A 23,538-nucleotide genomic window follows, 5' to 3' on the forward strand; every position below is an offset into this window, starting at 1 on the left:
CCAAACAAAAGGCCAGTTTAACCCTGCATTACGCGGGGTAAGGCGCAGTCACATGCTGGCCTGGATGATAAATACATGAGAAAAGCGCCGGCAGTGCAGCAGAGGAAGCACTTGGTGGAAACTCGTGCATCGATCGATTGCTACTGTCTGATCTCTGATATAAAGATGGATGCCTGCCGAAATAGGTAAATAAACACAATTAGGAAATTTGCGTGGCTGTGATTGCGATATTCTTCATTAATAGGCTTTATGTTGGGGCACAAGCGTTGTTTTTCCTCATTCGCGGTTTGTACGGGGACTTGAGAGGCGAACAGCCGCAGTGCAGCAGTGCTGGGTCCGGGGACGAGCCTCGCTGTAGTCAAATGTATGTCTTCAACAGCAAAACCATTCAGCCAGCTACAAATGTGTTACATTGTCTCTTAATCGCTCCTTTCGGTCTGATACATTTTATATGTTTAGCTGCTAGCTGTAGCCCCTGTTGACCCTGTGGTTTTGTGAGACGGATACCGGTGTTTCGGTTTAAGGAGTGACCGAGTTAACTGGTGACTTTCGGCCGAATGTGTCGTGGTTGCTCATAGTGACGGCAGCTGTTGAAAACACGAACAGTACATATAGGTGTCCTCCTAAAAGCCTTATCAATTTAGCTTTAATTATTACATACGTATGTGCTTATTATCTACGCTACCCATTTACGTTTCAGTTAAATTGAACTTGAGTGAAGCATTCACCTAACGTTACAATGTGGGAAACAAATCATAGCCTATAAATTGGCAGTGCAGCTGCAGCCTATCTTGGGACTTTGTACCGTTATTCTCAATCGGCAAATGGCCCATATTCAACCAATTAACCTGCTTTATCATTGTGTACACGCTTTAAGTACAGTTTGTGTCTAGATATTGTGTACAAACTGTTGGCCAGTACTCACTCGGTTTGACCATAGACTGTGGATTTGACCAGTTTACCGTCCATTGAACTGGTTAACGACACCCAGCGTTTTTCCTCTCAAACAAGCCATTTAAAAAGATTGAGTTCAGAAAAATAAGTGAAGAAATGTGAATGCCTCTTTTTGGCGACACCATTTAATTTATACAAGGTAAGATAGAAAAGGACCAGACGAATATATACTGTAAGATAATCCAAGGCTTTTAGGAGGACACCTAAATGTTCTGTTCGTGTTTTCAACAGCTGCCGTCACCACGACAACCACGGACACATTCGAGTAAAAGTCATCAGTTAACACGGTCGCTCGTTAAACCGAAACACCGCCTCTCTTGTAACCTCTTGGCATTTTCAATTCCTCCAGCCTATTCATAGCCACGCTCTTTGTTTTGTTCAGCAAGGTTTTGGCTAAGCTACTCTCATTAGACAGTAATGCTCGGGCCAGCAGGGTGAAAATTAAGCCAACGTCACGTTTGTGGCTCTTTCTGTGTCTGTTTATTGAGATGTTGCAGTGCTTCAGCACCAACCTTATTCTGTTTTGTGCCATTCGCAGGTTATAAACGTGGGAAGTAAATCCCTGGCAGTGCTCAACGTGCAGTTGTAAGTAGCCGCATCGCATTCAAGGCGTCAATACACTGATTTACATTCATTGTTTAAACATGAATCAGTGCCACTGTGTTGCTAACTGTGTTTTCTCTCCCGCTGCAGTCCTGTTTTGGGCCAATGCTTGCAGCATGACCACAGCAGCGTCGGCTCATCTTGTAGTTCTGGCAAATGAAAATGGAGGAGGTTTCAATGTCCAGCCTGGACAACAGCAAGCTGGAGGTACAGTAGAGCAAGGCCACTGTGTAATAATGGCTCAACATTTCATCTGCAGACACACTGCAGAACAGACAGTGATAACATCAGCCTTGTGAATGAAACAATTAGACATTCTTGTGTGTCTCTGGGCTTAAAGGATAGGTTCACAATTCTTCATGTGTGACTTCAAACAACAGTCAGGTGCCCATATGAATGTTGACAGAGGTTTTGCTCCTGTTCATACTGCCCATTAAAAGATCCCCTCCGTATTAGCTTACAATGTAAGTGAAGGAGGACACTATCCACAGTCCTTGCTTGCACAAAAATGTATCTAAAAGTTAATCTAAAGCCAATATGAGACTTCAACTGTCTGAGTTAGACAAGTCTTTGTAATATAACATTCTTTCTTTAAGTTTCTGCGGACGGTGTTTTCCTGACTAAAAAGACAGCAACTTTGAAAGATATCCATTTGTTTTCACTAATTTGGACGGCTGAAGCCTCACATTATCTTCAGATAAACTTTTAAATACGTTTTTGCACAGAAGGAGGACTGTGGAGTGTGTCCCCAATAACATTGTAAACACATAAGGAGGGGATTTCTTAATGGTCAGTAAAAACAGGAAGTATGGTTACAGTGAGCATGACATGTTTCAATATTCATATGGGCACCTCACTATTGTTTTAAGGCACACTTAGAAAAATTGTGAACCTATCCTTATAACATATGTCTGTTTCCTCGGCCCCTCCCTGTCAGGGCCTAGCTCAGGACATCCTGTCTGACCTGGTGGAGGATGCATGCCTGGGTCTTTGCTTCGAGGTCCACCGGGCCGTCAAGCAGGGCTATTTTTTCCTGGATGACACGGACCAAGAAAGTATGAGGGACTTTGGTGAGCACAAAGCACAAAGGCCAGAAAATGTATAATTGTTTCCTATGCATTGAGGTTAGCTACAATAAATTCATTACACTAGGTTTGTCTATTATGAGATCCATGACCACTTGTGTTAAATTTCCAGAAATTGTGGACCAGCCAGGATTGGATGTGTTTGGCCAGGTGTACAACCAGTGGAAAAACAAAGAGTGTGTATGTCCCAACTGCAGCCGGAGCATTGCTGCCTCACGTTTTGCCCCACATCTGGAGAAATGCCTGGGGATGGGACGCAACAGCAGCCGCATAGCCAATCGCAGGTACGAGAGTACAGCAGATCACCACCCAACCCCTCAGTTTCTAGTGCGCATATACTGTATGCATGTTGTTGGGATGTAAATACACTTTCCAGTATTCTCCCCTACAACACATGTCACAAAGATAAAACATAAATAAAAAAAACGCATGAAATCATTTCAGATGTAGCTGCAGACGCAAAAAAAGTAATTAGAGCTCAGATTCAGAATATGTATATATATATATATATATATTATAATATTGAAACTGTTATTTGCAGACAGTAATGCTGAGTCATTGCTGTGTTCTTCCCTCTTTTACAGAATAGTTACTGGTAACAACACCAACAACAAGTCAGAGAGTGACCAAGAGGATAATGACGACGTGAATGATAATGACTGGTCTTACGGGGCAGAAAAGAAAGGTGACGTACTGTACTGCTTTCGACCTGTTTTTGGTGATGCCTGTTTTTGATTGCTAATATAATCCTTTAATGAAGTTTATGAAATTAATCAAATACTTTCTAAATTTAAATTTTCATTACTTTTTTTTTTACAGCCAAGAAAAGGAAATCTGATAAGGTACGTTTAATGTTATTCTCAGTGGTTTTAATGCTATTTTTTAAAAATATAATTTAGTTGTGAGTATTGTACTGTTTTAATAATCCCATCTTTGAAACATGATGGGGATATTAAAACAGGAAATGAGACAATGGAGAATATTACTGATTATTCCTCACTTGCATGGACCTATTTTTGTTCCTGTACTGGAATCCAAACAAAATATATTTTCTTTTTCCACCTCAGAATCCAAACTCACCCAGAAGATCCAAATCATTCAAGCATAAGAGCAGTAAGTTGAAATGAATGCTTGATGTTTGTGAACTTCTGTCATCGCTGTTTTTAAATTTTAAGGAAACCACACCTGTTAAAATATATTATAGCTTTCGTGGGAATATTACTCAAGTGTCCCAGCAAAAACACACATTCTGGGTCAAACAGTTGTAGCTTTTGCAGATATTTTCTTGCTTGTCTCAGTTTTACCTTTGAGGCAAAGGAAGTATAGAAGACACTACAGTATTAAGACAATAGAGCAAAATATTTCAGAGACTATTTAGGATACAGTACCTATATTATTAATAATCATCCAAACACAATAACCTACTACTTGATCTGATGCTGTGAGCCTCATTAAATGTCACTCTTACAAGTTAAAAGAGTTATTCGGATATGTTTTGCACATTGGAAGCAAATTGCAGAGAAAGGCACAAGGACATTTTTATAAAATCTGAATATATTTCAAATCAGTGTACTCACAACGGCACACTCAAGTTAACCAAACTAGTCCCAGTGGTAAGTTTACCCATTTTTATACATATGAGGTCATAAATTGGATTGCATCAAAGGGAGATTATAATATTATTTTTTTTGGGTACATTTTTTTTTTTTTACAGTATGTGCATAAGTTTGTTATTGAGTTGTTTCATTGCTGTGAATAAGACACACTGAAATTTAAAGCTAATCAAGGGCAAGTACTCAACTTACACCGGTGTGACACATGTGAGAATTGACTTTACAGTGAAGTAGGAGACCTCTTGTGTCCAGCAGTTGAACTTTCGAAACGAAAAATATTTGCATATTCATAGATTCTGAATTTTCCAATGAGTCATTTTAAGGGGGTTTTTTGTGGATAAAAAACACGTCAGACTACTTATTATTCCAAGCAGAGGATTTTTATGTGTCCTACAACATGTCAGGAGGGGATCTTAAAATTTGTCACTGTTGAATTTGTTTCTCCAGACTAAAATTACTTCCTTCCATGCCAGATTTTTAGGGTTGCAAATCATTTTAGTCATTTCAGTTAGAGGGACATGGGAGAGCAGTCACTGTAAGAACTCTACTTTTTAGTCAACACTGTTAGGCTTGTGTGTTTTAACATGCAAATTCATGCTTTAGATCATTCCTGTCAATATTGTTTTGAATATTTGTCTCTTGGCTATGTCTCCATTATGCTTTACATTGATCTAACTAATGATGAAGTGAAGGAAATACTCATTATTGGTATGAATAACACGCCGCCTACTGTTTATTCCCATAGGCATGATGGGTCCTAGACGTCGAATGGACAACCAGGAAAGCCCGCGCATGCTGATGAAAGATGAGGCATTCCCTCAATAACACACTCAGCCACAAACACACATTCTTTTTACCGTATGGTGTATACTTACACACAAACGCGCACACCCGGGAAGACCAATAACACTTCACCCTTTTTTTTTTTTTTTTTGTTGTGAAATCAATGGACATTGATGTTATAGGTGACATTTATGGTGTTAACTGCTCTGCAGAAGCAGTCCAGACCTCCCACTGTATACTTGACAGATTTTTTTTATTTTTATTTTTCCTTCACAAAATCATCGTACCAACACTCATTTTCTTTGTTTTTGAAGTATTTGCTGGAGTCCATAATAATGAATATCACCATTTACGATTTCACTGCACAGAGATAGATTCTGGTGTAATTCATTCAGTGGCCAAGCAGAGGCAGCTGTGTGACAGTGATTGTGTGCACATACAGTATGTTGTTTCTTAAAATACAGAAATGATTAGGCATTAGGTGTACTTATATTTCCTCACCTTTTAAAAAAAATCTCATTTTTAAAAAAAAAATAATGTCACATTATCTTTCGGACAATCATTAATAATGGTTTGTCTTTTTGTTTTCACATTCACTGTCCGGCTCATAGTTCTGCAGCTGAATTACAATACAGTTTATGTGTGTATGTGTGTGTGTGAGAGAGAAGCAACTCACGGTTATCATTCACCTGTGGAAACTTGTTTTGAAAATGTTCAGTGAGTGAACCCTTAATTGTACAAGCAGGTATTTGCTGCAGAAAGCAGGTTTCTTTTTGTTTCATTTTTTTTGGTGGAGAGATCAGCTTGTTTTCTAGCTCTCAAAAAATGTCTTTGTATCATGTGTTTACATTGTAAAGGGTTACATATATCCTTGGTGTTATGTGATAGTGTAAATATTCAAATAGTTGAATTGCTGCTATCATGACTCAGTTTGTTTCATCTGTCTAGCATAATTTGATTTGTTACCTCTCCTTTAGCCTGGTGTTAACTTGAACTCCGAGCAGGCACTGAATGTGGATTTTTGATGGATGGAAAAAAAGCAACAAAAACCTCAGTAACCTTGATCCAGTGCTTACGAATCATGACCATTTAACCAACAGGGGATGCTGTTGATCAAATGAGGGCAATAATACATCTATTGGATGAGACAGATACAAGAAACGTTGCTGTGTAAAGGTTTTTTTCCAGCATAAGTAGGTAGATCTTATTCTCTGGAAACTGATAAACAGTAAACATACGGTTAACACAGATCCTGTTTCTTCAAAGCAAAGTGTTTTGCATTGAGTTCCTAGAACTGAAAACTGCCTGAGGGAGACAGTTATGCTGCCTTCACGTGCTCTTCCTAAACTCCAATTTTTGAGCTCTGAGCTACAGTTGTAAGTCTAGGTAAAAGGGCCTGGTGATGGGGCTTGAATATTAAGCCTTTAAGGTGGTGTTGCTGAACACAGGCTACATGCTCCACAACAGTTTAAACGATATGGTGAGAATTATCTAAAAAAAAAGTGAGATATGTTCGTACATCTGACAACAAAAATCGTTAGTCGAGTAGGTATGAGTGGTGTAACCACAATAAATATTGGGGTATCTTTCACAAAAACGATGTATCTTTGCCCTCATCTGTTTAAATGTACTGTGCATCAGTGCCAGTGTTGTGTTCAATGTAATCAAATTGTGTTTCCTCTCACCTTAACCTGAATCTATCTTTAGCCCTAACCCTAGCCAGTAACCTCTGTGATGACGACTGATGGAAGCACTACGGGAAATACTATTCAAAGGGGAAACAGATTTCGACACAATACTGATTTTGGTTGCCAAATTTGTACTCCGCCTACCTAAGCCAGTTTTAGCACAGATACGTTGGATGGATAAGTGGATCCTACAGTCTTTGAAGCCAAAGGCTGTACTGAAACAAGACTGGAAAAGCAGGCAATTGTCTTAAGGCCCCCAGACCATCAGGGGTTCACTACATGTCTACTGGTTTTATGTCATTTGATATTTTTTAAAATTGCAATTTACACCACCAGAGTGATATATCAGTTCTAGCATCATTACCTTATCTTGTGGCCCCATGTTGAATTTAGTTCTAGTTTACATTGTGCCCACAGGGTACATATTCCTAAATAATTTCAATTACCACAAACTATTTGATGCACAGGAAACCTGACTGATGCCAGTATTATTTTAGCGTAGGAGTACTGGACGGTCTTTGGGTTTCTGGGCAAATATTGAAGCTGCTGTATACAGTAGTCATTCTTAGTGTGAACTTGAAGGCAACACAGTCTATGTATATACACAAAGCACAGAGGGCGGTTGGAGATTAGGTGTCAACTGGGACCACTCTTCGCTCTGAGGCCCCCTAACAGGTCAATCCAGCCATGTTATGAGATCAGTTGATAACCACGCATTTAAGTGGAGTTGTGTTAACAACTACAGGAATCTGAGGGGGGGAAAATATTTTGGGGTTGGCAGTTATAATGTGGAACAAAGCAAAATGTGGAGGAAGGCATCAGTGCCCAGGTAATTAAAAAAAAAAAGTCCCAGCATCTTGATAGTTCAACTTTAGGTATTGTATGACATTCGTAATTGAAAAATGTAATTTCAGTTTATGTTCACACTATAAACTGTATATGGTTCACACTAAGAGGATCAACGTTACTTTTTAGGCGAAAGTTATGGTAAATGTCAAAATTTCCGATATTAGTGAAGGCAGCATCTGGCATTGTGTGTGTGTGGGCAGTTGCGAAAATACTTGGTATTGCTTTAGACACTCACTTTGTTGGAAGTCATGCATTAACATGTTTTTCAATAGCCTCATAATGAAATAGCTAACTTCATTAGCTAGTGACAGATATCAAGACATAAGGGGCGTTAAAGGAGATGACAAAGAACAGAAAACAAGCAGTTGTAGGTGGAGGCAAATCCCGGAACTTGAAACGGTAGGAAAGCGAGCTAACATTAGCTAGCTTTTTGTTGACAGTGTGCTTACTGTCAACCTGGAACCCGAGCTCATTTAAACTAACTGTAGTTGGATAACTTAGTCACTTTCTGACTTGTCGCAGAGACGTCCAGTTAACATTTTGCTAGACTTCTATTTGAACCGACATTTGGTAGCTTAGAGTTCACTTTTAAACCACTTGTGGATCTGGAAGATGGCATCAAGAGGAGGCGGCTTCACGGGTCTTACCATGAATCCAGCTGTGAACCCCATGAATGTTGGTCATTCTGCGGGCATGAGGATGCCAGGAATGCCGCAAACTCCGGCGGGATACTCCCGGACCATGACCAACATACCCCAGTACCCCCAGGTTGGTTTTCTGCTTTATCAGTCTTTACTAAATGGGGAAAGCTTGTGTTGAGCGAAAGGTTAACACAAGTTAATTCTGCTGTGGGTTTAAAATTTAAGTTGGTTTCTTCTTGTAAGAGTAATGTAAATGAAGGCCTAAAGTTGGTTTTATACATATATAATATATAGTTGAAGGCAGTTACCTGGCAGAGATAACCAAGCAAGAAAAACTAAACTTCAAAGAAGGTGTGGACCGTACTTCCGCATTTGAAAAAAGGGTAATTGCCTCCACTAATAAATGTAACGTTAATTCGCAGCTTTTGAATAATTGGTGTTGGTGTACTTTCAGTAATTTGATGTTCACATCGAAATTACTAACACAGAACAAAGCATGTGTGTGAAAGAAAATCACGTGGCCGCCTGTAGCCTCCTGTCAGTTAGCTTGAAAACAAAAGTAAGGTTATCATCAACACCATCTGTCATATATTATCCTGGTTTAACCCCCATCTGCAGCATCATATGCTCTCATGTTTGTCGGTTAGGGCCACATGGGTTCAGATATTTGCTATTTTTTGTCAGTGGACAGACAAAACAAAGTTAGCAGCAGTATTTATTGGTGGAAATATAAATAATAATAATACTAACACTTTTCCACATGTGAGAAGTAGCTTCTGTCACAGTTTACCTAATCCAGGTGGCACATATATACTATATTAATGTATTATATTTATTTTCTGTGCCTGACATGCTGGTGTTTATGCTGACAAAAAGAGGCAAACACTGTAAACTCAACGTTTTTTGTAAGTGACATTAACATATGTTAAGCCCCAAAAAGCAAGGTCTTGACAACAATTGAGCACGTCATGTAAAATTTAAACTAAAGCATGTTAGCAAGTTGATAATATACAGTCATACATTAAATCAGCAGTAAAATATTAAACAAGACTCAGTAAAACCTATGAAATACTCTCTATCCTTCCATATTCTTTTTGGCATTAAACGTGATATCAAAGTCAACATCAGTTTTCTGTTGTAGACCTGCACAGCAAGAAGAAAATAGAACTAAATCATCTGCATACAGAATTATTTTTGATAACCTCCATTTTTCTATTGATTGTGCTACTAATGTGATTAGTGAACTGTGAATTTCATTGTGCATTTACGGAGAAATATGCTATCACTAATATGATCGTAATTTAGTTTGTAATGATGTCATAATTCAAAATCATAGCTTCAGCTTCCCTCCTTTTCTCCAGCGCCCAGGGATGCCACCCAACAGAGTAGGGGGCCCCATGGGGTCAATGGGAGGTCAGCTCCCCGGTCCTTCTTATGGTGTTGGGAACATGACCATGCGGCCAGGCATGGGGCCTCCATCCATGGACGCCTCCAGGAAGCGGTTCCTTCATCATCAACAGCAGCAGCAGCAGCAGCAGCAACAAGAGGCGCTGGGAGGAGGCCTAAGACGAGGGTAAACTGTGGAAAAGTGAAAGTGTTTGTGGGAGGGGAAGAAGAGCCGGTACCAAGGTTGACTGACCAACACAGCCTGGGGCTAAATCAGAGAATGGCAGTGCCAGATAATATTTTAACATATTGGTCCTTACTTTACCATCATCTGAATATGTTTACTGATTCAACTGATCATTTTCATTATTGATTAATCCCTCATTTATTTTATTGATTAACTGGTTGTTCAGACAATTGTGACAATTTCCCAGTGACGGAGGTGACATCTTCAAATGGCTTGTTTTGTTCAACCCAACCTGTCAAATCCAAAGATTCAATTTGCAATGATATAAAACAGCAAAAAATTAGAAAAGCTAGAAATTGCTTGCTTAAAAAACGACTTAAATAATTAAGCGATTAAATTGTTGCTGATTAATTTCCTGACAGTTGATTAATTGTTTAACCATTTCAGCTCTACATCTACAATAAAAGTATCTGCTAAGTGAATTCTAACAGTAACAATACATTAACAGTAATGCTGTAGAATATTTTCCCAAAATATTGTTTAATTTTTGGTGGCTTTTACGAGGATCATGAACTTCCAAAACACTTTTTTATTCACAATGCAAGATTATAGCAAGCAGGATTAGTCTGAGGACCTTACTAATAATATTTCCCTCAGACAGGACAAAAACTACAGCAGGAAAATTAAATTACATTTATTTTTTTAGTTTATGTAGCGTAAAGATGTTAAACAAACATAAATATAATGTCCAGTAAGAAAAGTTAAACCTAAAAATGTATCTTGTCTTTTGAATTGTGAAATCAAATTTTTTATATATAACACCGCACTAATAATATCGTCATGTAGTCATGAAAATTCAGTGGTTAATTATTGCTTGTTGTGGCTCATTAACAGAAAAACACCACTCTGCATTTCAAAAGTGTTTTCGCTCCCCTGTCTGTTTGTCAAGTTGCTGCACTGTTAAAAGCTCAGATCATAAAGACACGAGGATAGGAGTATCTCATGACTGGCCTTTGCTTTCAAAGCAGCAGACACTAGCGGGTATTTTTGACTTCAAGCTGCTCAGTGACGCCACTCTCATAAATGTGGTGAGCCATGATGTGAGGCAGATTTTACGGTTTCATCCACAATGAATCTCTTGTCCTCTTAACGTTTACAAAATGCTCTGTACAGAAGGATTAGTGAGCCACAGTGCTAGAAGCAACATCCTAAATTCTTTTTAAAGTGCTTGGGAATTAAATTTAGTCATGATGAGGGAGAACTGTATAATCTAATTAACGAAACAAATCGGCCTTTATGAAAGTCGGCAGCAGTGATAAGTGGCAGCCTGAGGTGCTCGTTTCGGGGAGTTAATGAAGAGATAGTAGCGGATAAGATTTTGTTATCACACTGTGAGGTTTGCACAAATAATTGATAATCAAATGAAGTGAATGATGTCTTTCTCTTAATCTTCTATGTGTCGGTGAGTTGTCAGTTCCTTTTGAATTGGTTATTGAAGGTTGTACTTTTAAAAGGGCTAATGGTAATTAATGATGAGTCATTGGCAACATAGTATGTTCTTGTTTGACTAAAATTTTTTAGTGATTGGATACTCTATATTGTAAAGAAAGTGTATGGTTAATGTGGCCAGTTAGTGTTTTGCCCCCATAATGAACATATAGTGCTTTGGAAATCATCTAATACATGATCTTTTCTGTGAATTTTAGGGCAAAAAGACGCAAGATGGCTGACAAGGTTCTCCCACAGAGGGTAAGAAGGTTTTAACCCCCTGAATCATATTTTAGAAGGATTCAATTTGATTATAGTTGGCTGTAATTCCGTCAAACCCACGTCCTGCTTTTGGCTCTTTAGATCCGAGACCTTGTCCCAGAGTCCCAGGCCTACATGGACCTCTTGGCTTTTGAGAGGAAACTGGATCAAACCATCGCCCGTAAGCGCATGGAGATACAGGAGGCCATCAAGAAGCCCATTATGGTATGTCTTCATGATAGTGCATCTTCAGTTTTGAAGATAAAATAATATTATGAGACAACTTTCAGGCTTTGTGAAATGTTGCCTAATAAAATTTGGATGACTAATTCATGATTTCAGTGTTTTGTTGAAGAGCTGTCACCAGCAATCACCAAGTGCAGTTTGGAAAGTCTACTGGCTGAATAAATGTGATTCTAATTTTTCATGGTTCATTCTTGTTTGAAAAACAGTCTTCACTGGGATTCTTGATATGTCTGCTTGTTCTTCTCTATCACACAGCAAAAGCGCAAGCTCAGGATCTACATTTCTAACACGTACACCCCAAGCAAGCCTGACGGCGAGGAGGCGGAGAAGGTGTCCTCCTGGGAACTGAGAGTGGAGGGCAAACTCCTGGAGGAAGTAAGCCAACAGCACAGTCATTACATTTGAATTTTCTTGCTTTGTTCCACTATCACCTCCAGTGTGGTCTGACTCCAAAGTATTTCAGGCTCTGTTATTGTGTTGCTTCACAGCCACTCAGCTCTGGTTGGCTTGTGTCCTTGGCTCTGACCACGCAACCAGATGTGTGTTTACAGCTCTCCCCCACTCCACCCCACGGCTCCCAACACACTCACACACAAGCTCATGCTCTCTTTTGAAACAGGGAATTGAAACCATTGGCCGTTACATACCATGAGCTGACATGCCTCCCCTCCCTCCATCAACTCATTGTGTCATCTGGGGCCACATGAAGGAGGGTTTTTTTTTTCCTTTTTTTTTTTTTTTTCACTGTTAAGTTTTTCTCCATTGCCGTATTGGTTCAGGCATGCGTAGGAGTTTTGCACGGAGGAACAGAAAAAAGAAAGGGATGTGAGGGAAGGAGTGAAAGGGGTCATGTTGTGCAAACGCATTTTGACAGGATTGGGGAGAGGGCGGGGGGTGCAACAGCTTTTTCTAGTTGTCTACAGTTTTGTGCTTCGCCACCCCCAATGTGGTCAGAGCTAAACAATGCAGCTGCACAGGCTGACACAGCACACTAAGAAGACATAGATAGATGGCAATTTTGTTGTTCTTCCTTTTCACACTATTTTTATGCAATTTGTATTCCCAGCCCGGCAAGCAGAAGAGGAAGTTCTCATCTTTTTTCAAGAGCCTGGTGATTGAGCTTGATAAGGAGCTCTATGGACCTGACAACCACTTAGTAGAGGTATGACATCATTTTAAAGGCATTTGATGCAACCACCTCAGGATATCTTAGGCACATGGGCACTAAAATGTTGTGAGAATGCTTTTGGTTCACCAGCAGCCCCAGTCCGTTTTTCAGCTCTGGTCACAAAGTGGAGTTCAGCTGGAATCATTCAAGCTTTGGAAGCGATCCTTTCATAGCGTGTTTGACAGTGCAGGGGGGATTGCTGAGAGATCTTGGACCGCGTTTATTCCAGCAAACTTGTGTGACTTATGTTTGAATTCGTTTCACAGATAAGGTTAAACTAGCCCAATTTTATGCTCCTTCATATTTTCATTTAACCTCAAGAGTCCAGTTCACATAACTGAGTATCTCACACACAAAAACAGCAGTGTAGATCTCTAGTGATTGCACAATTTAATACTGGCACTGAACCAGTATCATGTGCTTGTGTACCAAGATATATACTAGTTGATCCACTATCTCTATCTGGTAACTTAAAAAAATCCACATCTGTCACAAGTAAGGAAGTAATATAGGATGGGATGTGGGGGGTTAAAACTATTACTCTTTATTTCATCAGCATATTGCAGTTTAGAGAGTTTTAGTTCTAACTGGACCAAATGGAAAAAATCTGATCTGATCTTTTTACTTATTTTTTTTTTTATCAGTGGCATAGAATGCCCACCACTCAGGAGACAGATGGTTTCCAGGTCAAAAGGCCTGGCGACGTGAATGTCAAATGCACCCTGCTGCTCATGCTCGACCATCAGGTATATGTGCACGCACACACCCTTTGCTCAGTTATCGTGTTGAAAAAAGTTGTATGCCTGTGTGGTCTGACTTTCTAAAAACATTTTTCCACCGTCACAGCCACCTCAGTACAAACTGGATCCACGTCTGGCTCGTCTGCTGGGTGTGCACACACAGACACGGGCCAGCATCATGCAAGCCCTTTGGCTGTATATCAAGAACAACAAGCTTCAAGATAGTCACGAGAAGGAGTACATCAACTGCAACCGCTATTTCAGACAGGTATGATACCTGCTGAAGTCTGTGTTCATTTACTGACTTGAAATGTATAGCTGATATATATGCAACATATTGTGGTTTTTAATGTTTTTTTTGCTAGTTGAGAGACAAAGTGATGCAACAGTTTGCCCGTGGCATATCAAACATGTTCTGCTTTCTAACCATATGTTGAACAGATCTTTGGCTGTTCTCGCATGAGGTTCTCTGAGATTCCCATGAAACTGGCTGGGCTGCTTCAGCACCCTGACCCCATCATTATCAATCACATGATTAGGTAAGGGGTGTATGGATCATTATGCCTCTTTTTGTGTTTGTGCATGTGTTGTGTGTGTGTGTGTTGTGCCTGCATGCTGGTCAGTATTGTCAAAGATCTTAAAAAAGATTCAAGTTTTTGCCCTTGAGCTTTGATTTTCAAGTATGCGTTTATAGGAGCTGTTAGTCAGTTTATTTCCAGGAAAAATCTTAGCTGTATGATTTAATTAATCGATACTCATCCCTGGTTTGCTGTTACAAGTTTGCAGTCAACATCATCTCTTCCTCTTTTAGTACAATCCAACCTCTGTCTTGTTGTCTTTGTGTCCTCTTTGAGCAGCGTGGACCCCACAGATCAGAAGAAGACCGCATGCTATGACATTGATGTGGAGGTGGACGACCCACTGAAGGGCCAGATGAACAGTTTCTTGTCCTCCACAACCAACCAGCAGGAAATTGCTGCACTGGAGATGAAGGTGAGACCTGCCAGTCAGTCACTGATGCCTGCAACTCACTGGGTTTTAGGAGAATGGTTGCAAAAGAAAAAAAGTTAATAAAAATCTAATAATAAACTGTTATTACTCACTACAGATACATGAGACTATTGAGTACATTAATCAGCTGAAGACAGAGAGAGACTTCATGCTGAGCTTCAGCAATAATCCACAGGACTTCATCCAGGACTGGCTGAAGTCCCAGAGCAGGGATCTGAAGGTAAACATGAGCTCCCTCTACTAACTGTGTGCCTGTTAATGGCATCCTATAATAAGTCCTTATAGTACGCCATAATCTGCTCTTTCTTTTACACATTGTATTATTATGAAGATGTTGTCGTTGAGAATGATTTGTTCAAATATTACAAAAAGAGTGACAGTTGTATCACAGGTATCATATCAGTCTTCTCCTCCACTTTAAGCCAAAATTTCTGCTGTATCATCATCAAATTCCTAACATATACCTTTATTTTTGCTCATGTATTTGTTCGTTTTTTGGTTTCCCAAATTTGAAAAGTTTAATTTAAAAAAAAATATATGATTTTGATATAGCTGTAACCATGTTTAGTAACTACACACTCTCAAATACAACTATATTTTACACATTGTGGCTAGTAATATATGGCCATATTCCCTGCACCTATGATGCACCTGGGCTCCTGGAGAGTCTGAGCTAACACAAACTGAGTGAATGGACATATTAAATTGCAGCTTCAATAATTAGACGGAAGAGTTTATTTTACAGCCTGGTTTGCTAAAATTAGATTAGATTAGATCAGATTAGGCAGAGTCCTGCCTGCTAAGTGAATTAATAAATTGTCAAAACCTCAGTGCTACCAAGGTAACTTGACAACATATAAGAAACTATAAGAATATAAGAAAAAGCATTATTTGATGTTTTTATATGGCCTTTTTGAGTTAACTTTTTTTATATTCATGAAGTTGTGGTTTCTCATGTTTCCAATGTTACAATTCTTTTTCACCAGTTGATGACAGATGTGACAGGGAACCCAGAGGAGGAGAGGAGGACTGAGTTCTACCAGGCGCCCTGGGTGCCAGAGGCAGTGGGCAGATATGTTTACTCCAAAGTAAGTAAATACAGAGCATAATGCACTCCTAAACAGTTTTTAGTACATGTTTAATAGTGCATGCTTATTATGAGGTGTTACTACTGTTAACTAACTGTTACTATCCTGTCTTTGTTTCAGGTGCAGCAGAGAAGACAAGAGTTGGAGCAGGTGTTGGGCATCCGACTCACCTAAAAACATTTTCCCAGAGGTTTACTCTTCACATTTTAATGTCTGCTCAATCAAAATTGGAAATAGCTTGAAGCAATCAAGCTAATGTTGCAGCTCAAATGTTTACAAAACCATCCTCATGGATATGGTATGAGATACCAGCTTCTAAGTGAGATACATATCTTTGTTGTCCCATAGATAATAATTCTAAAGTCAACAGAGTACATGGGACCAAAGTGATGATTTACATGGTCTTAATAATATGTTTGCCTTGCATTGTCTTTTATTTTGAGCCTGTTCAAATAATCGCTGCCTTGTTTTGCAATATATTTTGTTTATGGTACAATATGCTTAAAAGGTTTTAAGCATTGGTGCTGTCTAGGTGTCTTTCACCATCATTTTGTATGCTAATTTGAAAGGGTGTCTGTTTACCTCCACATTTGAAAGCCATACCTTTAAGATAGGAAGAATACCTGATGTCTGGTAATGTCAATAAGCAAGAATTGGGAGGCATGATAGAATTAAGTAGTCCAAAATATATATCCATACTGAAAACATTTTTACACCATACATTTAGAAAATTTGGATTATATCCTCAGAAAAGCAAAGTAATTCTTAAATTGTTTTACGACGTGGAACTGATAAGGAGTTTTTATGCCAACAATAGTTTTACAAGTTAAGGTGCTGTTGTTTTTCTTATTGTAGATATATCAGTTGAATTGAAACATGTCTTTACTGTGTTAAACCAGGATTTCCTGGAAAGCTCTCCTTTGGGAAAGGATTGAGCTCTTTATTTTGTACAAGGACATGAGTCCAATCTGTCCAGCTGTAATTCACCAGCTTTTTTGTACTTCTTGAATGTTTACATGTTTTTTTCATTTGTTATTTGATGTGTTGTATTGTTTTTGATGCCAAGAAAGGGGTCTGTGGCGGGATCTTTGGGTTGAAGAGTTCTTACTGGAAGAACACAGTAGATCCACACCTCCCAAGAAGATTAACTGGTATTAATAAAATAGGAATGCAAACGTAGTGTGTCAACTAAACATTGTACCAAATTGTTGTATACAGTTTATCAGTTCATTAGTTAACTTTTTGCTGAAATGCTATTTTGTTATGAGATTTCCAGAATTTCTCTAGACATTCCATGTTAACAGATATCGCTGTGCCAAATCTGTTATGTGAAGAAGGCACTTAGAATTTGAGAAATGTTGCTGTCTTTTTTTGTACAGCCACTTTGTAAAATATTTGCATGTTGTGTATCATCAATCAAAGGCCTTTATCTTTTATACATTTGGAGTATTTTTCACAATAAACATACTTACAAATGTTTGTGATACTGTATTTCTTTATTACCTACATGCTATTACAAAAATAGATACATATGTCTTTTCAAAGTAATGATATATATATATATATAAATTCTGTTTCTATTGTCTGATGGAAACACTACCAAAAGTAGGCTATACTGTAAATTTACCCAGCTTTATTGTAAGCTTTTCTTATTTAGATAGAGCAGTTGTCTAGCTACAGTAAACTGAGGTTATGCCATGAGTGTACATGTTTGGGCTGGTTGAAGAGCTCAGGTGCTTCTGAGAAGTTTCGACAGGTGGCTGGTCTTACTTGTCTCAAACAGTTAAGACGTGTTTACCACTCCTCAAATAACGGCGGCCAAGCCAAATAATATTTCCTGTAAGCTACACTCTTCACGGACCGGCTCAGGTTTTGAGATGACACTTGATCAAAGCAAACTTCTATCCAAAGATTGACACTGAATTAAATTCACTGATACATTTTTTGTGTTTAAGTTTTAATGTTCAGTTAGTTACAGTTACAGTAGGAGAGTTGAAAAATAGCCAGGGCAAAAATAATGTGTAATTCACAAGAAGGACTGTAGGTGCTGACATGAGCATTCATTTCATTTAAAAAAAAAAAGCCCCGAAGAAGAAGAAGTCTGCCGGAAATACGCGCATTCTGAAGCGGATGCAGAAATTCCAAGATGGAGGTGGACGGGATTGATCATGTAGGTGGTTTTTTTCTGCCGTTTTGTCGCCTTTATTGTTATAATACCAATGAAACGTCGCATGTATGCTTTTGAGGCGAATATTTTATGTAAACCAGTTGTGAGATGAAATGGCCGTGTGACTGTGCAGCCAATATTTAAGTGTCACTTCATTCATAACAATGATTGTCTGGATGCTGCCGGTTTGCTGTCTCATTGTAGCTAAAACCTAGCTACGGATAGCTAGCCCGAGTTAGCAACTTTGAATGATTGGAGGCAGTCTTATGTATTTTTTTAAGCGTTAAAATCAGGAAAGGTTTGCTAAATACAACTTAAAATAAGTAATAGTTAAAGGATTACCATCCACATCTGGCGTTATGTCTGGTTAATGTTACAAAGATAACGTAGTTTAACACTGAGAGATAGACAGGTAATGTTAAGTTGTAGTTGTATTACTTTATAGTTGTAACTGTTACTGATAGACAAACTGCTACTGGATAATGGTATATTTCGGATATTAAATATAACTTTATTTTTCTTAATTCAGCATTAGCTTGAAGAAACTTAGATTAGTATGATAATAATTAGCATTTTCTGACGCTATTAGTAAAGCTATTTAAGCAGGCAGTGGTATTCATATATCAAACTGCCTGTCAAACCAGTGGGGCTTGCCAGTTTAGGTTATCCTGAGCAGATGTGTCGATGTGTTTCCCCTTACCATAACCTGCACCCAACCTTATCCCTAACCCCCCAACCAGTCGTCTTCTGAAGTGCTTAACCTACACCAAGCTTACCTTAACCCCAACCAGTTATCTCGTAGTTAACCTAAGGCTTAACCCCAACAAAGGAGGTGGTGCTACCCTCCTGTTGGAACCGACACCTGTCTGGTCTCAAGCATCTCAGAAGACTGCTGGTTGAGGTTAGGGTAGAAATGTGCAGGTATACCGTTTCTACTATATACCACGGTGAAACACGCCGACGGTATCAGTACCGCCAACCATTTTTATTACCGTCATTATCGTCGTTTTCAGAGGAAACCATAACTGTTATTATGTTCTGTGCACATTTACAAATTTCTTAATTTAACTGTTAACACGAAGCAGATAAAATTTACTACAAAGTTCTTGCACTCCAGAAATCAATAGACAAATTTCATGAGGCAACATTTATGAATTTCCAAAACATGAATGTGTGTGTTTAGAAACTAACACACAGACACTTAGTAGAATTGAAAGTGATTTTCAGTCAACTGTCTTAAACTTTGAACAATATTTGGGTATTTTTGATGTTATTTCTTAAAGTCTAACAAAATTGCAATATACTGTACAGACCACTGCTCAGTGAATAAAATTAAGGCGATCATGGAGTGGAGTCATTTAACTATAGTTTAGCACTAATAGTAGGATTTCAGGAAACGCAGTTATCATGATAATACTGTTTACCATGTTATTCTTACCTACATAATCATAGCATGAAAATTTGATACCGGCACATCCTTGGGGGGGGGGGGGGGGGGGGGGGGGGGGGGGTGCAAAAGCAGTTTAAAGTTAGATCAGGACAGAGAATGATTTCACCTGACAGATTTATGAATCACAGCCTGATACCCACTGCAGGGTCTAATGATGGGTGATTTAACATTTATACAAGGCTTCCATAGGAATGCTCACCCAAATTTTGGGAATTAATAGTTAACAATTCAGCTCATTGATTAATTGTTTTGATCTTTTTGTATTATGTCATTGTAAGCTGAATATCTTTCGGTTTTGGACTGTTGTTTGAAAAAAACATGAAATTTGAAGACATCACTTTGATCTATGAGGCCCTACAGTGGCCATTTTATTTTCTGGGATTTTTAGACCGTAAGCAACTAATCAAGAAAAATAACCAAGAGTTTGATATAATAATAAGTTGTTATAATGAGAATGATCATTAGTTGCAGCCATACTCTGTGCTTATATTAGAGCTCTCACTTGGAAGAATTAAGTCATTAAATGCTCCTGATGACTGTCCTTAAAGCTTGATAATGCTTCCTTTTGACAGATGGAGATGGGGGAGAGTAAAGGCGGCTCTGGTCTCCGACAGTACTACTTGTCAAAGATAGAAGAGTTACAGGTAAGAAAACAATAACACGCAAACTTTGATCTGGTGATCTGACCACTTCTTGATTCCTGTCAAACCTAAACTACTGTTTCCTTAATAGCTGACGGTGAATGAAAAGAGCCAGAATCTCAGACGTCTGCAGGCACAAAGGAATGAGCTCAATGCTAAAGGTATACTCAACTTCATTACTGTAGCATCATTACATCAAATGAAGCTTTCCAGAAATTGTCCCCGTTGAAGGAAATACTAAACGTCTTGTTTTTCTCTCAGTGCGTCTCCTTCGTGAGGAGCTGCAGTTACTACAGGAGCAGGGATCCTACGTAGGTGAAGTGGTTAGAGTCATGGACAAAAAGAAAGTGCTGGTCAAGGTATGCTGTGTACTAGTTTTTACAACACACTATATTTTGATCACTGATTTTATAGTTTTAAAAACATCTCTCCTTCTGATTTTCAGGTGCATCCAGAAGGAAAATTTGTCGTGGATGTGGACAAGAACATTGACATCAATGATGTTAGTATGCAGTTTTTGTAAACTCAAACATGGTTGCAAATCAGGGTGCTTTAATTGTTTTCCCATTGATATGTTATCATTATGTAGGGAAGAGAACTGAACAATTATAGTGCAAACATGACTAACAAACACCTTTCAGTTTCACAACAACAACACAAGACTGAATAAACAACAAAAATACATTCCTAAACATCAGGATGGATGCAATGAAGGGAAATGATTCTTTAAAGTTTTGGAACAGATTTATTTAATAGTTTTAATGCATCACTCCTGCGCAGGTGACCCCAAATTGCCGCGTGGCTCTGCGCAACGACAGCTACACCCTGCACAAGATCCTGCCCAACAAGGTGGACCCTCTGGTATCCCTCATGATGGTGGAGAAGGTGCCGGACTCCACCTATGAAATGATCGGTGGCCTGGATAAGCAGATCAAGGAGATCAAGGAAGTGATTGAGCTGCCTGTCAAGCACCCGGAGCTGTTTGAGGCTTTAGGCATTGCACAGCCCAAGGTGGGTGATTGACAGGAGAGTCAATAGTGGACAAAATCTGTTTTCTTTCGATGGTGTAATCATACAGTTGTAATATAAGGAGGTCACAGAATAGGTTCAAATACAGACGTGTGAGCCTTGAGCTGATAGGAGACATTTGGGCTGGGATATATCTGTATGTTTAATTCAGATGAATTTTGTTTATTTGCATTTTGAGATAAGCTGGTAATATTTTCCAACAAATTAGGCCTATAAAACCCTTTCTGAACTCGTAGGATAAATTGCATGAAGCTAAAACTAGGCTGTATATTTAGTTTTTGAAAAGTTGACATTTTGGAGATCCAAAGTTCTCACTTCACACCTTGATGTGTTTTTTCCATTTGTCAGATTGTGATGACTGATGTGCTTTGTGTGTTTGTAGGGTGTGCTGCTGTATGGTCCCCCAGGCACAGGGAAGACCCTGCTGGCCAGAGCTGTGGCCCACCACACCGACTGTACCTTCATCAGGGTGTCCGGCTCCGAGCTGGTCCAGAAGTTCATCGGAGAGGGTGAGCTCCTCTGTCTCTCGGTGTTGCAATCAAGTCCATTCCCATTTCTGATTCATTTTTATTCAAATATCCCATTCCTCCCTCTCTTGCCCCCCCATCCAGGTGCCCGTATGGTGCGCGAGCTGTTCGTCATGGCTAGAGAGCACGCTCCCTCCATCATCTTCATGGATGAAATCGACTCCATCGGCTCGTCTCGCCTGGAGGGGGGCTCAGGTGGTGACAGCGAGGTGCAGAGGACAATGTTGGAGCTGCTTAATCAGCTGGACGGATTTGAGGCAACCAAGAACATCAAGGTATCAAACAAAGCGACAGTGAAAGGATTGCTTGTTGTTTTTTGATCACAGGGACTTTTCATACCTTTATTATCAAGGAAACTCGGAACGTGGTGTGCTTTTCAGTGTTCTGTGTGGTTACTTACAAATCATTGTGTAACTTTAGTCTGGTTTTATAGTGTGACCAGCAGGGTTTATTTGTACACCCTTAATTATCTAAGTGACCCGTAATCTATTAGAATATGATCTGTTCTTTATAATAATTTGATTAATTGGCTTTCTGTCCCTGCAAGGTTATTATGGCCACCAACCGTATTGACATCCTGGATTCAGCTCTCCTCAGGCCAGGCAGGATCGACAGGAAGATTGAGTTTCCCCCTCCAAATGAGGAGGTAGGTACTTGCTACGTTGGGCATGCTAGTTGAAAGTTTATACACATTTTCATGAAAGTGATCACTTTAAACACATACGTCTTAATTGTGTTTCACCAGGCCCGTCTTGACATCCTGAAGATCCACTCCAGAAAGATGAACCTGACACGTGGCATTAACCTGAGGAAGATCGCAGAGCTGATGCCTGGAGCCTCTGGTGCTGAGGTTAAGGTGAGAATCGCCCCACTGAATGATAGCCCCTTGGTGGTGAATGAGATTGTACACTGCTGACCTTTTTATTTAATTTCCTTGTGTGTGTGTGTATGTTTAGGGTGTCTGCACAGAGGCCGGGATGTACGCTCTGAGAGAAAGGAGAGTTCATGTCACCCAGGAGGACTTTGAGATGGCTGTGGCAAAGGTATTTAATAACTAAGTCCAGTGTATTCTGGGTCTGAATGTTTTTTTTTTTCTCTTTTCAAATCACTGTCCTGTGTCGACCTATTTGTATTGTCTGAACAATATTTAACCATTAAGCTAATCCCAAGACTCATTTCATTCTTATACTCGTATAATGACTGTTTCTACCATTACCTGCCTATTAAGACTTGTTCCCCGTTTTCTTCACCAGGTGATGCAGAAAGACAGCGAGAAGAACATGTCAATCAAGAAGCTGTGGAAGTAAAAGGCCTTTTGTTTTCTTGCACACAATGCAACCACATATGTATATTTTCCTGCTTTTGTTTATGGTTTGGTTTATAATTGTTACATAAGTCCTTCTAAAATAAATGGTTTTCCCCAATTAATACTGCTTGGCTCACGACTTATTTCTCAATTAAATAGATTGTTATTGCCAACATCAATCACTGGAAGTCAGGTAACAGTAACATAAATATAATCTCCAGCATGAGCAGATGTTCTGCAGATTTTATTTTTTCATTTTACAGTTATAAGTTTTAACAATAGATGTATTATAAGAGCCGGATACCGGACCGAAAATGGCGCCAATTCAGTCCAGTAAGAACTGATCGGCTGGCACATGCGCCAAAAAAGTTTCTAGCATCCGAGTTTGCGTCAGCATTGTGCGGCCCACTAAATATGCGCAGTAGTGTTTCCCCCACTGGCCTCGCCCGCAAGATCCCGCTCGGCCCATAAACTTTACATTGTAATGACGTCACAGATTCTTAAATAACTTTTTTTTCATAATTGACCTGGTTTGCAGTTTGAGGGGTCCTGTCAATAGTTTTACAGACGTCGCTTTTACAATGGTGGTCTATGGTGAACATGCTTGCTTTTTGCTTTTTTTGATTT

General features: G+C 39.3%; 3 protein-coding genes across 7 annotated transcripts; all 3 read left to right on the forward strand.

The window, feature by feature from the left end:
• The first annotated feature begins 78 nt into the window (after positions 1–78).
• atxn7l3b (ataxin 7 like 3b) lies at positions 79–5,963 on the forward strand. Of its 5 annotated transcripts, none has more exons than XM_044337195.1 (9): positions 79–185; positions 1,493–1,539; positions 1,648–1,764; positions 2,495–2,627; positions 2,755–2,926; positions 3,227–3,327; positions 3,462–3,484; positions 3,710–3,755; positions 5,001–5,963. In XM_044337195.1, exons 3-9 carry the CDS (start codon positions 1,714–1,716, stop codon positions 5,078–5,080), a joined length of 606 nt encoding a protein of 201 aa, XP_044193130.1. In that variant the 5' UTR covers positions 79–185; positions 1,493–1,539; positions 1,648–1,713; the 3' UTR covers positions 5,081–5,963. The 5 variants fall into 5 exon arrangements, with proteins under 5 accessions (XP_044193130.1, XP_044193131.1, XP_044193133.1 ...); XM_044337196.1 differs by lacking the exon at positions 79–185 and adding an exon at positions 220–364; XM_044337198.1 differs by lacking the exon at positions 79–185 and adding an exon at positions 1,255–1,273.
• A 1,772-nt stretch (positions 5,964–7,735) lies between these two features.
• smarcd2 (SWI/SNF related, matrix associated, actin dependent regulator of chromatin, subfamily d, member 2) lies at positions 7,736–17,270 on the forward strand. Its single transcript, XM_044337194.1, has 14 exons — positions 7,736–7,974; positions 8,188–8,343; positions 9,578–9,789; positions 11,496–11,538; positions 11,641–11,763; positions 12,040–12,159; positions 12,851–12,946; positions 13,597–13,698; positions 13,799–13,960; positions 14,134–14,231; positions 14,550–14,685; positions 14,801–14,923; positions 15,690–15,791; positions 15,912–17,270. Exons 2-14 carry the CDS (start codon positions 8,188–8,190, stop codon positions 15,963–15,965), a joined length of 1,527 nt encoding a protein of 508 aa, XP_044193129.1. The 5' UTR covers positions 7,736–7,974; the 3' UTR covers positions 15,966–17,270.
• A 591-nt stretch (positions 17,271–17,861) lies between these two features.
• On the forward strand, positions 17,862–23,033 carry psmc5 (proteasome 26S subunit, ATPase 5). Its single transcript, XM_044337846.1, has 12 exons — positions 17,862–17,961; positions 19,981–20,052; positions 20,141–20,210; positions 20,311–20,408; positions 20,495–20,551; positions 20,830–21,060; positions 21,461–21,587; positions 21,690–21,880; positions 22,153–22,251; positions 22,351–22,461; positions 22,562–22,648; positions 22,859–23,033. Exons 1-12 carry the CDS (start codon positions 17,938–17,940, stop codon positions 22,910–22,912), a joined length of 1,221 nt encoding a protein of 406 aa, XP_044193781.1. The 5' UTR covers positions 17,862–17,937; the 3' UTR covers positions 22,913–23,033.
• The last annotated feature ends 505 nt before the right edge of the window (positions 23,034–23,538 follow it).

The sequence above is a fragment of the Thunnus albacares genome, chromosome 20 (assembly GCF_914725855.1).
Source record: "Thunnus albacares chromosome 20, fThuAlb1.1, whole genome shotgun sequence".
In the NCBI taxonomy this organism is placed as follows: Eukaryota; Metazoa; Chordata; class Actinopteri; order Scombriformes; family Scombridae; genus Thunnus; species Thunnus albacares.

Bases quoted from the DNA above. Each gene is read 5' to 3' on its own strand.
- psmc5 (XM_044337846.1), top strand. From the start codon at position 17,938: ATGGAGGTGGACGGGATTGATCAT. The intron at 20,053-20,140 runs GTAAGAAAACAA...TTTCCTTAATAG, and splicing joins CAAAGATAGAAGAGTTACAG to CTGACGGTGAATGAAAAGAG. The intron at 21,588-21,689 runs GTGAGCTCCTCT...CCCCCCATCCAG, and splicing joins CCAGAAGTTCATCGGAGAGG to GTGCCCGTATGGTGCGCGAG.
- smarcd2 (XM_044337194.1), top strand. From the start codon at position 8,188: ATGGCATCAAGAGGAGGCGGCTTCACGGGTCTTACCATGAATCCAGCT. The intron at 8,344-9,577 runs GTTGGTTTTCTG...CCTTTTCTCCAG, and splicing joins ACATACCCCAGTACCCCCAG to CGCCCAGGGATGCCACCCAA. The intron at 12,947-13,596 runs GTATGACATCAT...TTTTTTTATCAG, and splicing joins CTGACAACCACTTAGTAGAG to TGGCATAGAATGCCCACCAC.
- atxn7l3b (XM_044337195.1), top strand. From the start codon at position 1,714: ATGAAAATGGAGGAGGTTTCAATGTCCAGCCTGGACAACAGCAAGCTG. The intron at 2,628-2,754 runs GTGAGCACAAAG...TTAAATTTCCAG, and splicing joins AGAAAGTATGAGGGACTTTG to AAATTGTGGACCAGCCAGGA. The intron at 2,927-3,226 runs GTACGAGAGTAC...CCTCTTTTACAG, and splicing joins AGCCGCATAGCCAATCGCAG to AATAGTTACTGGTAACAACA.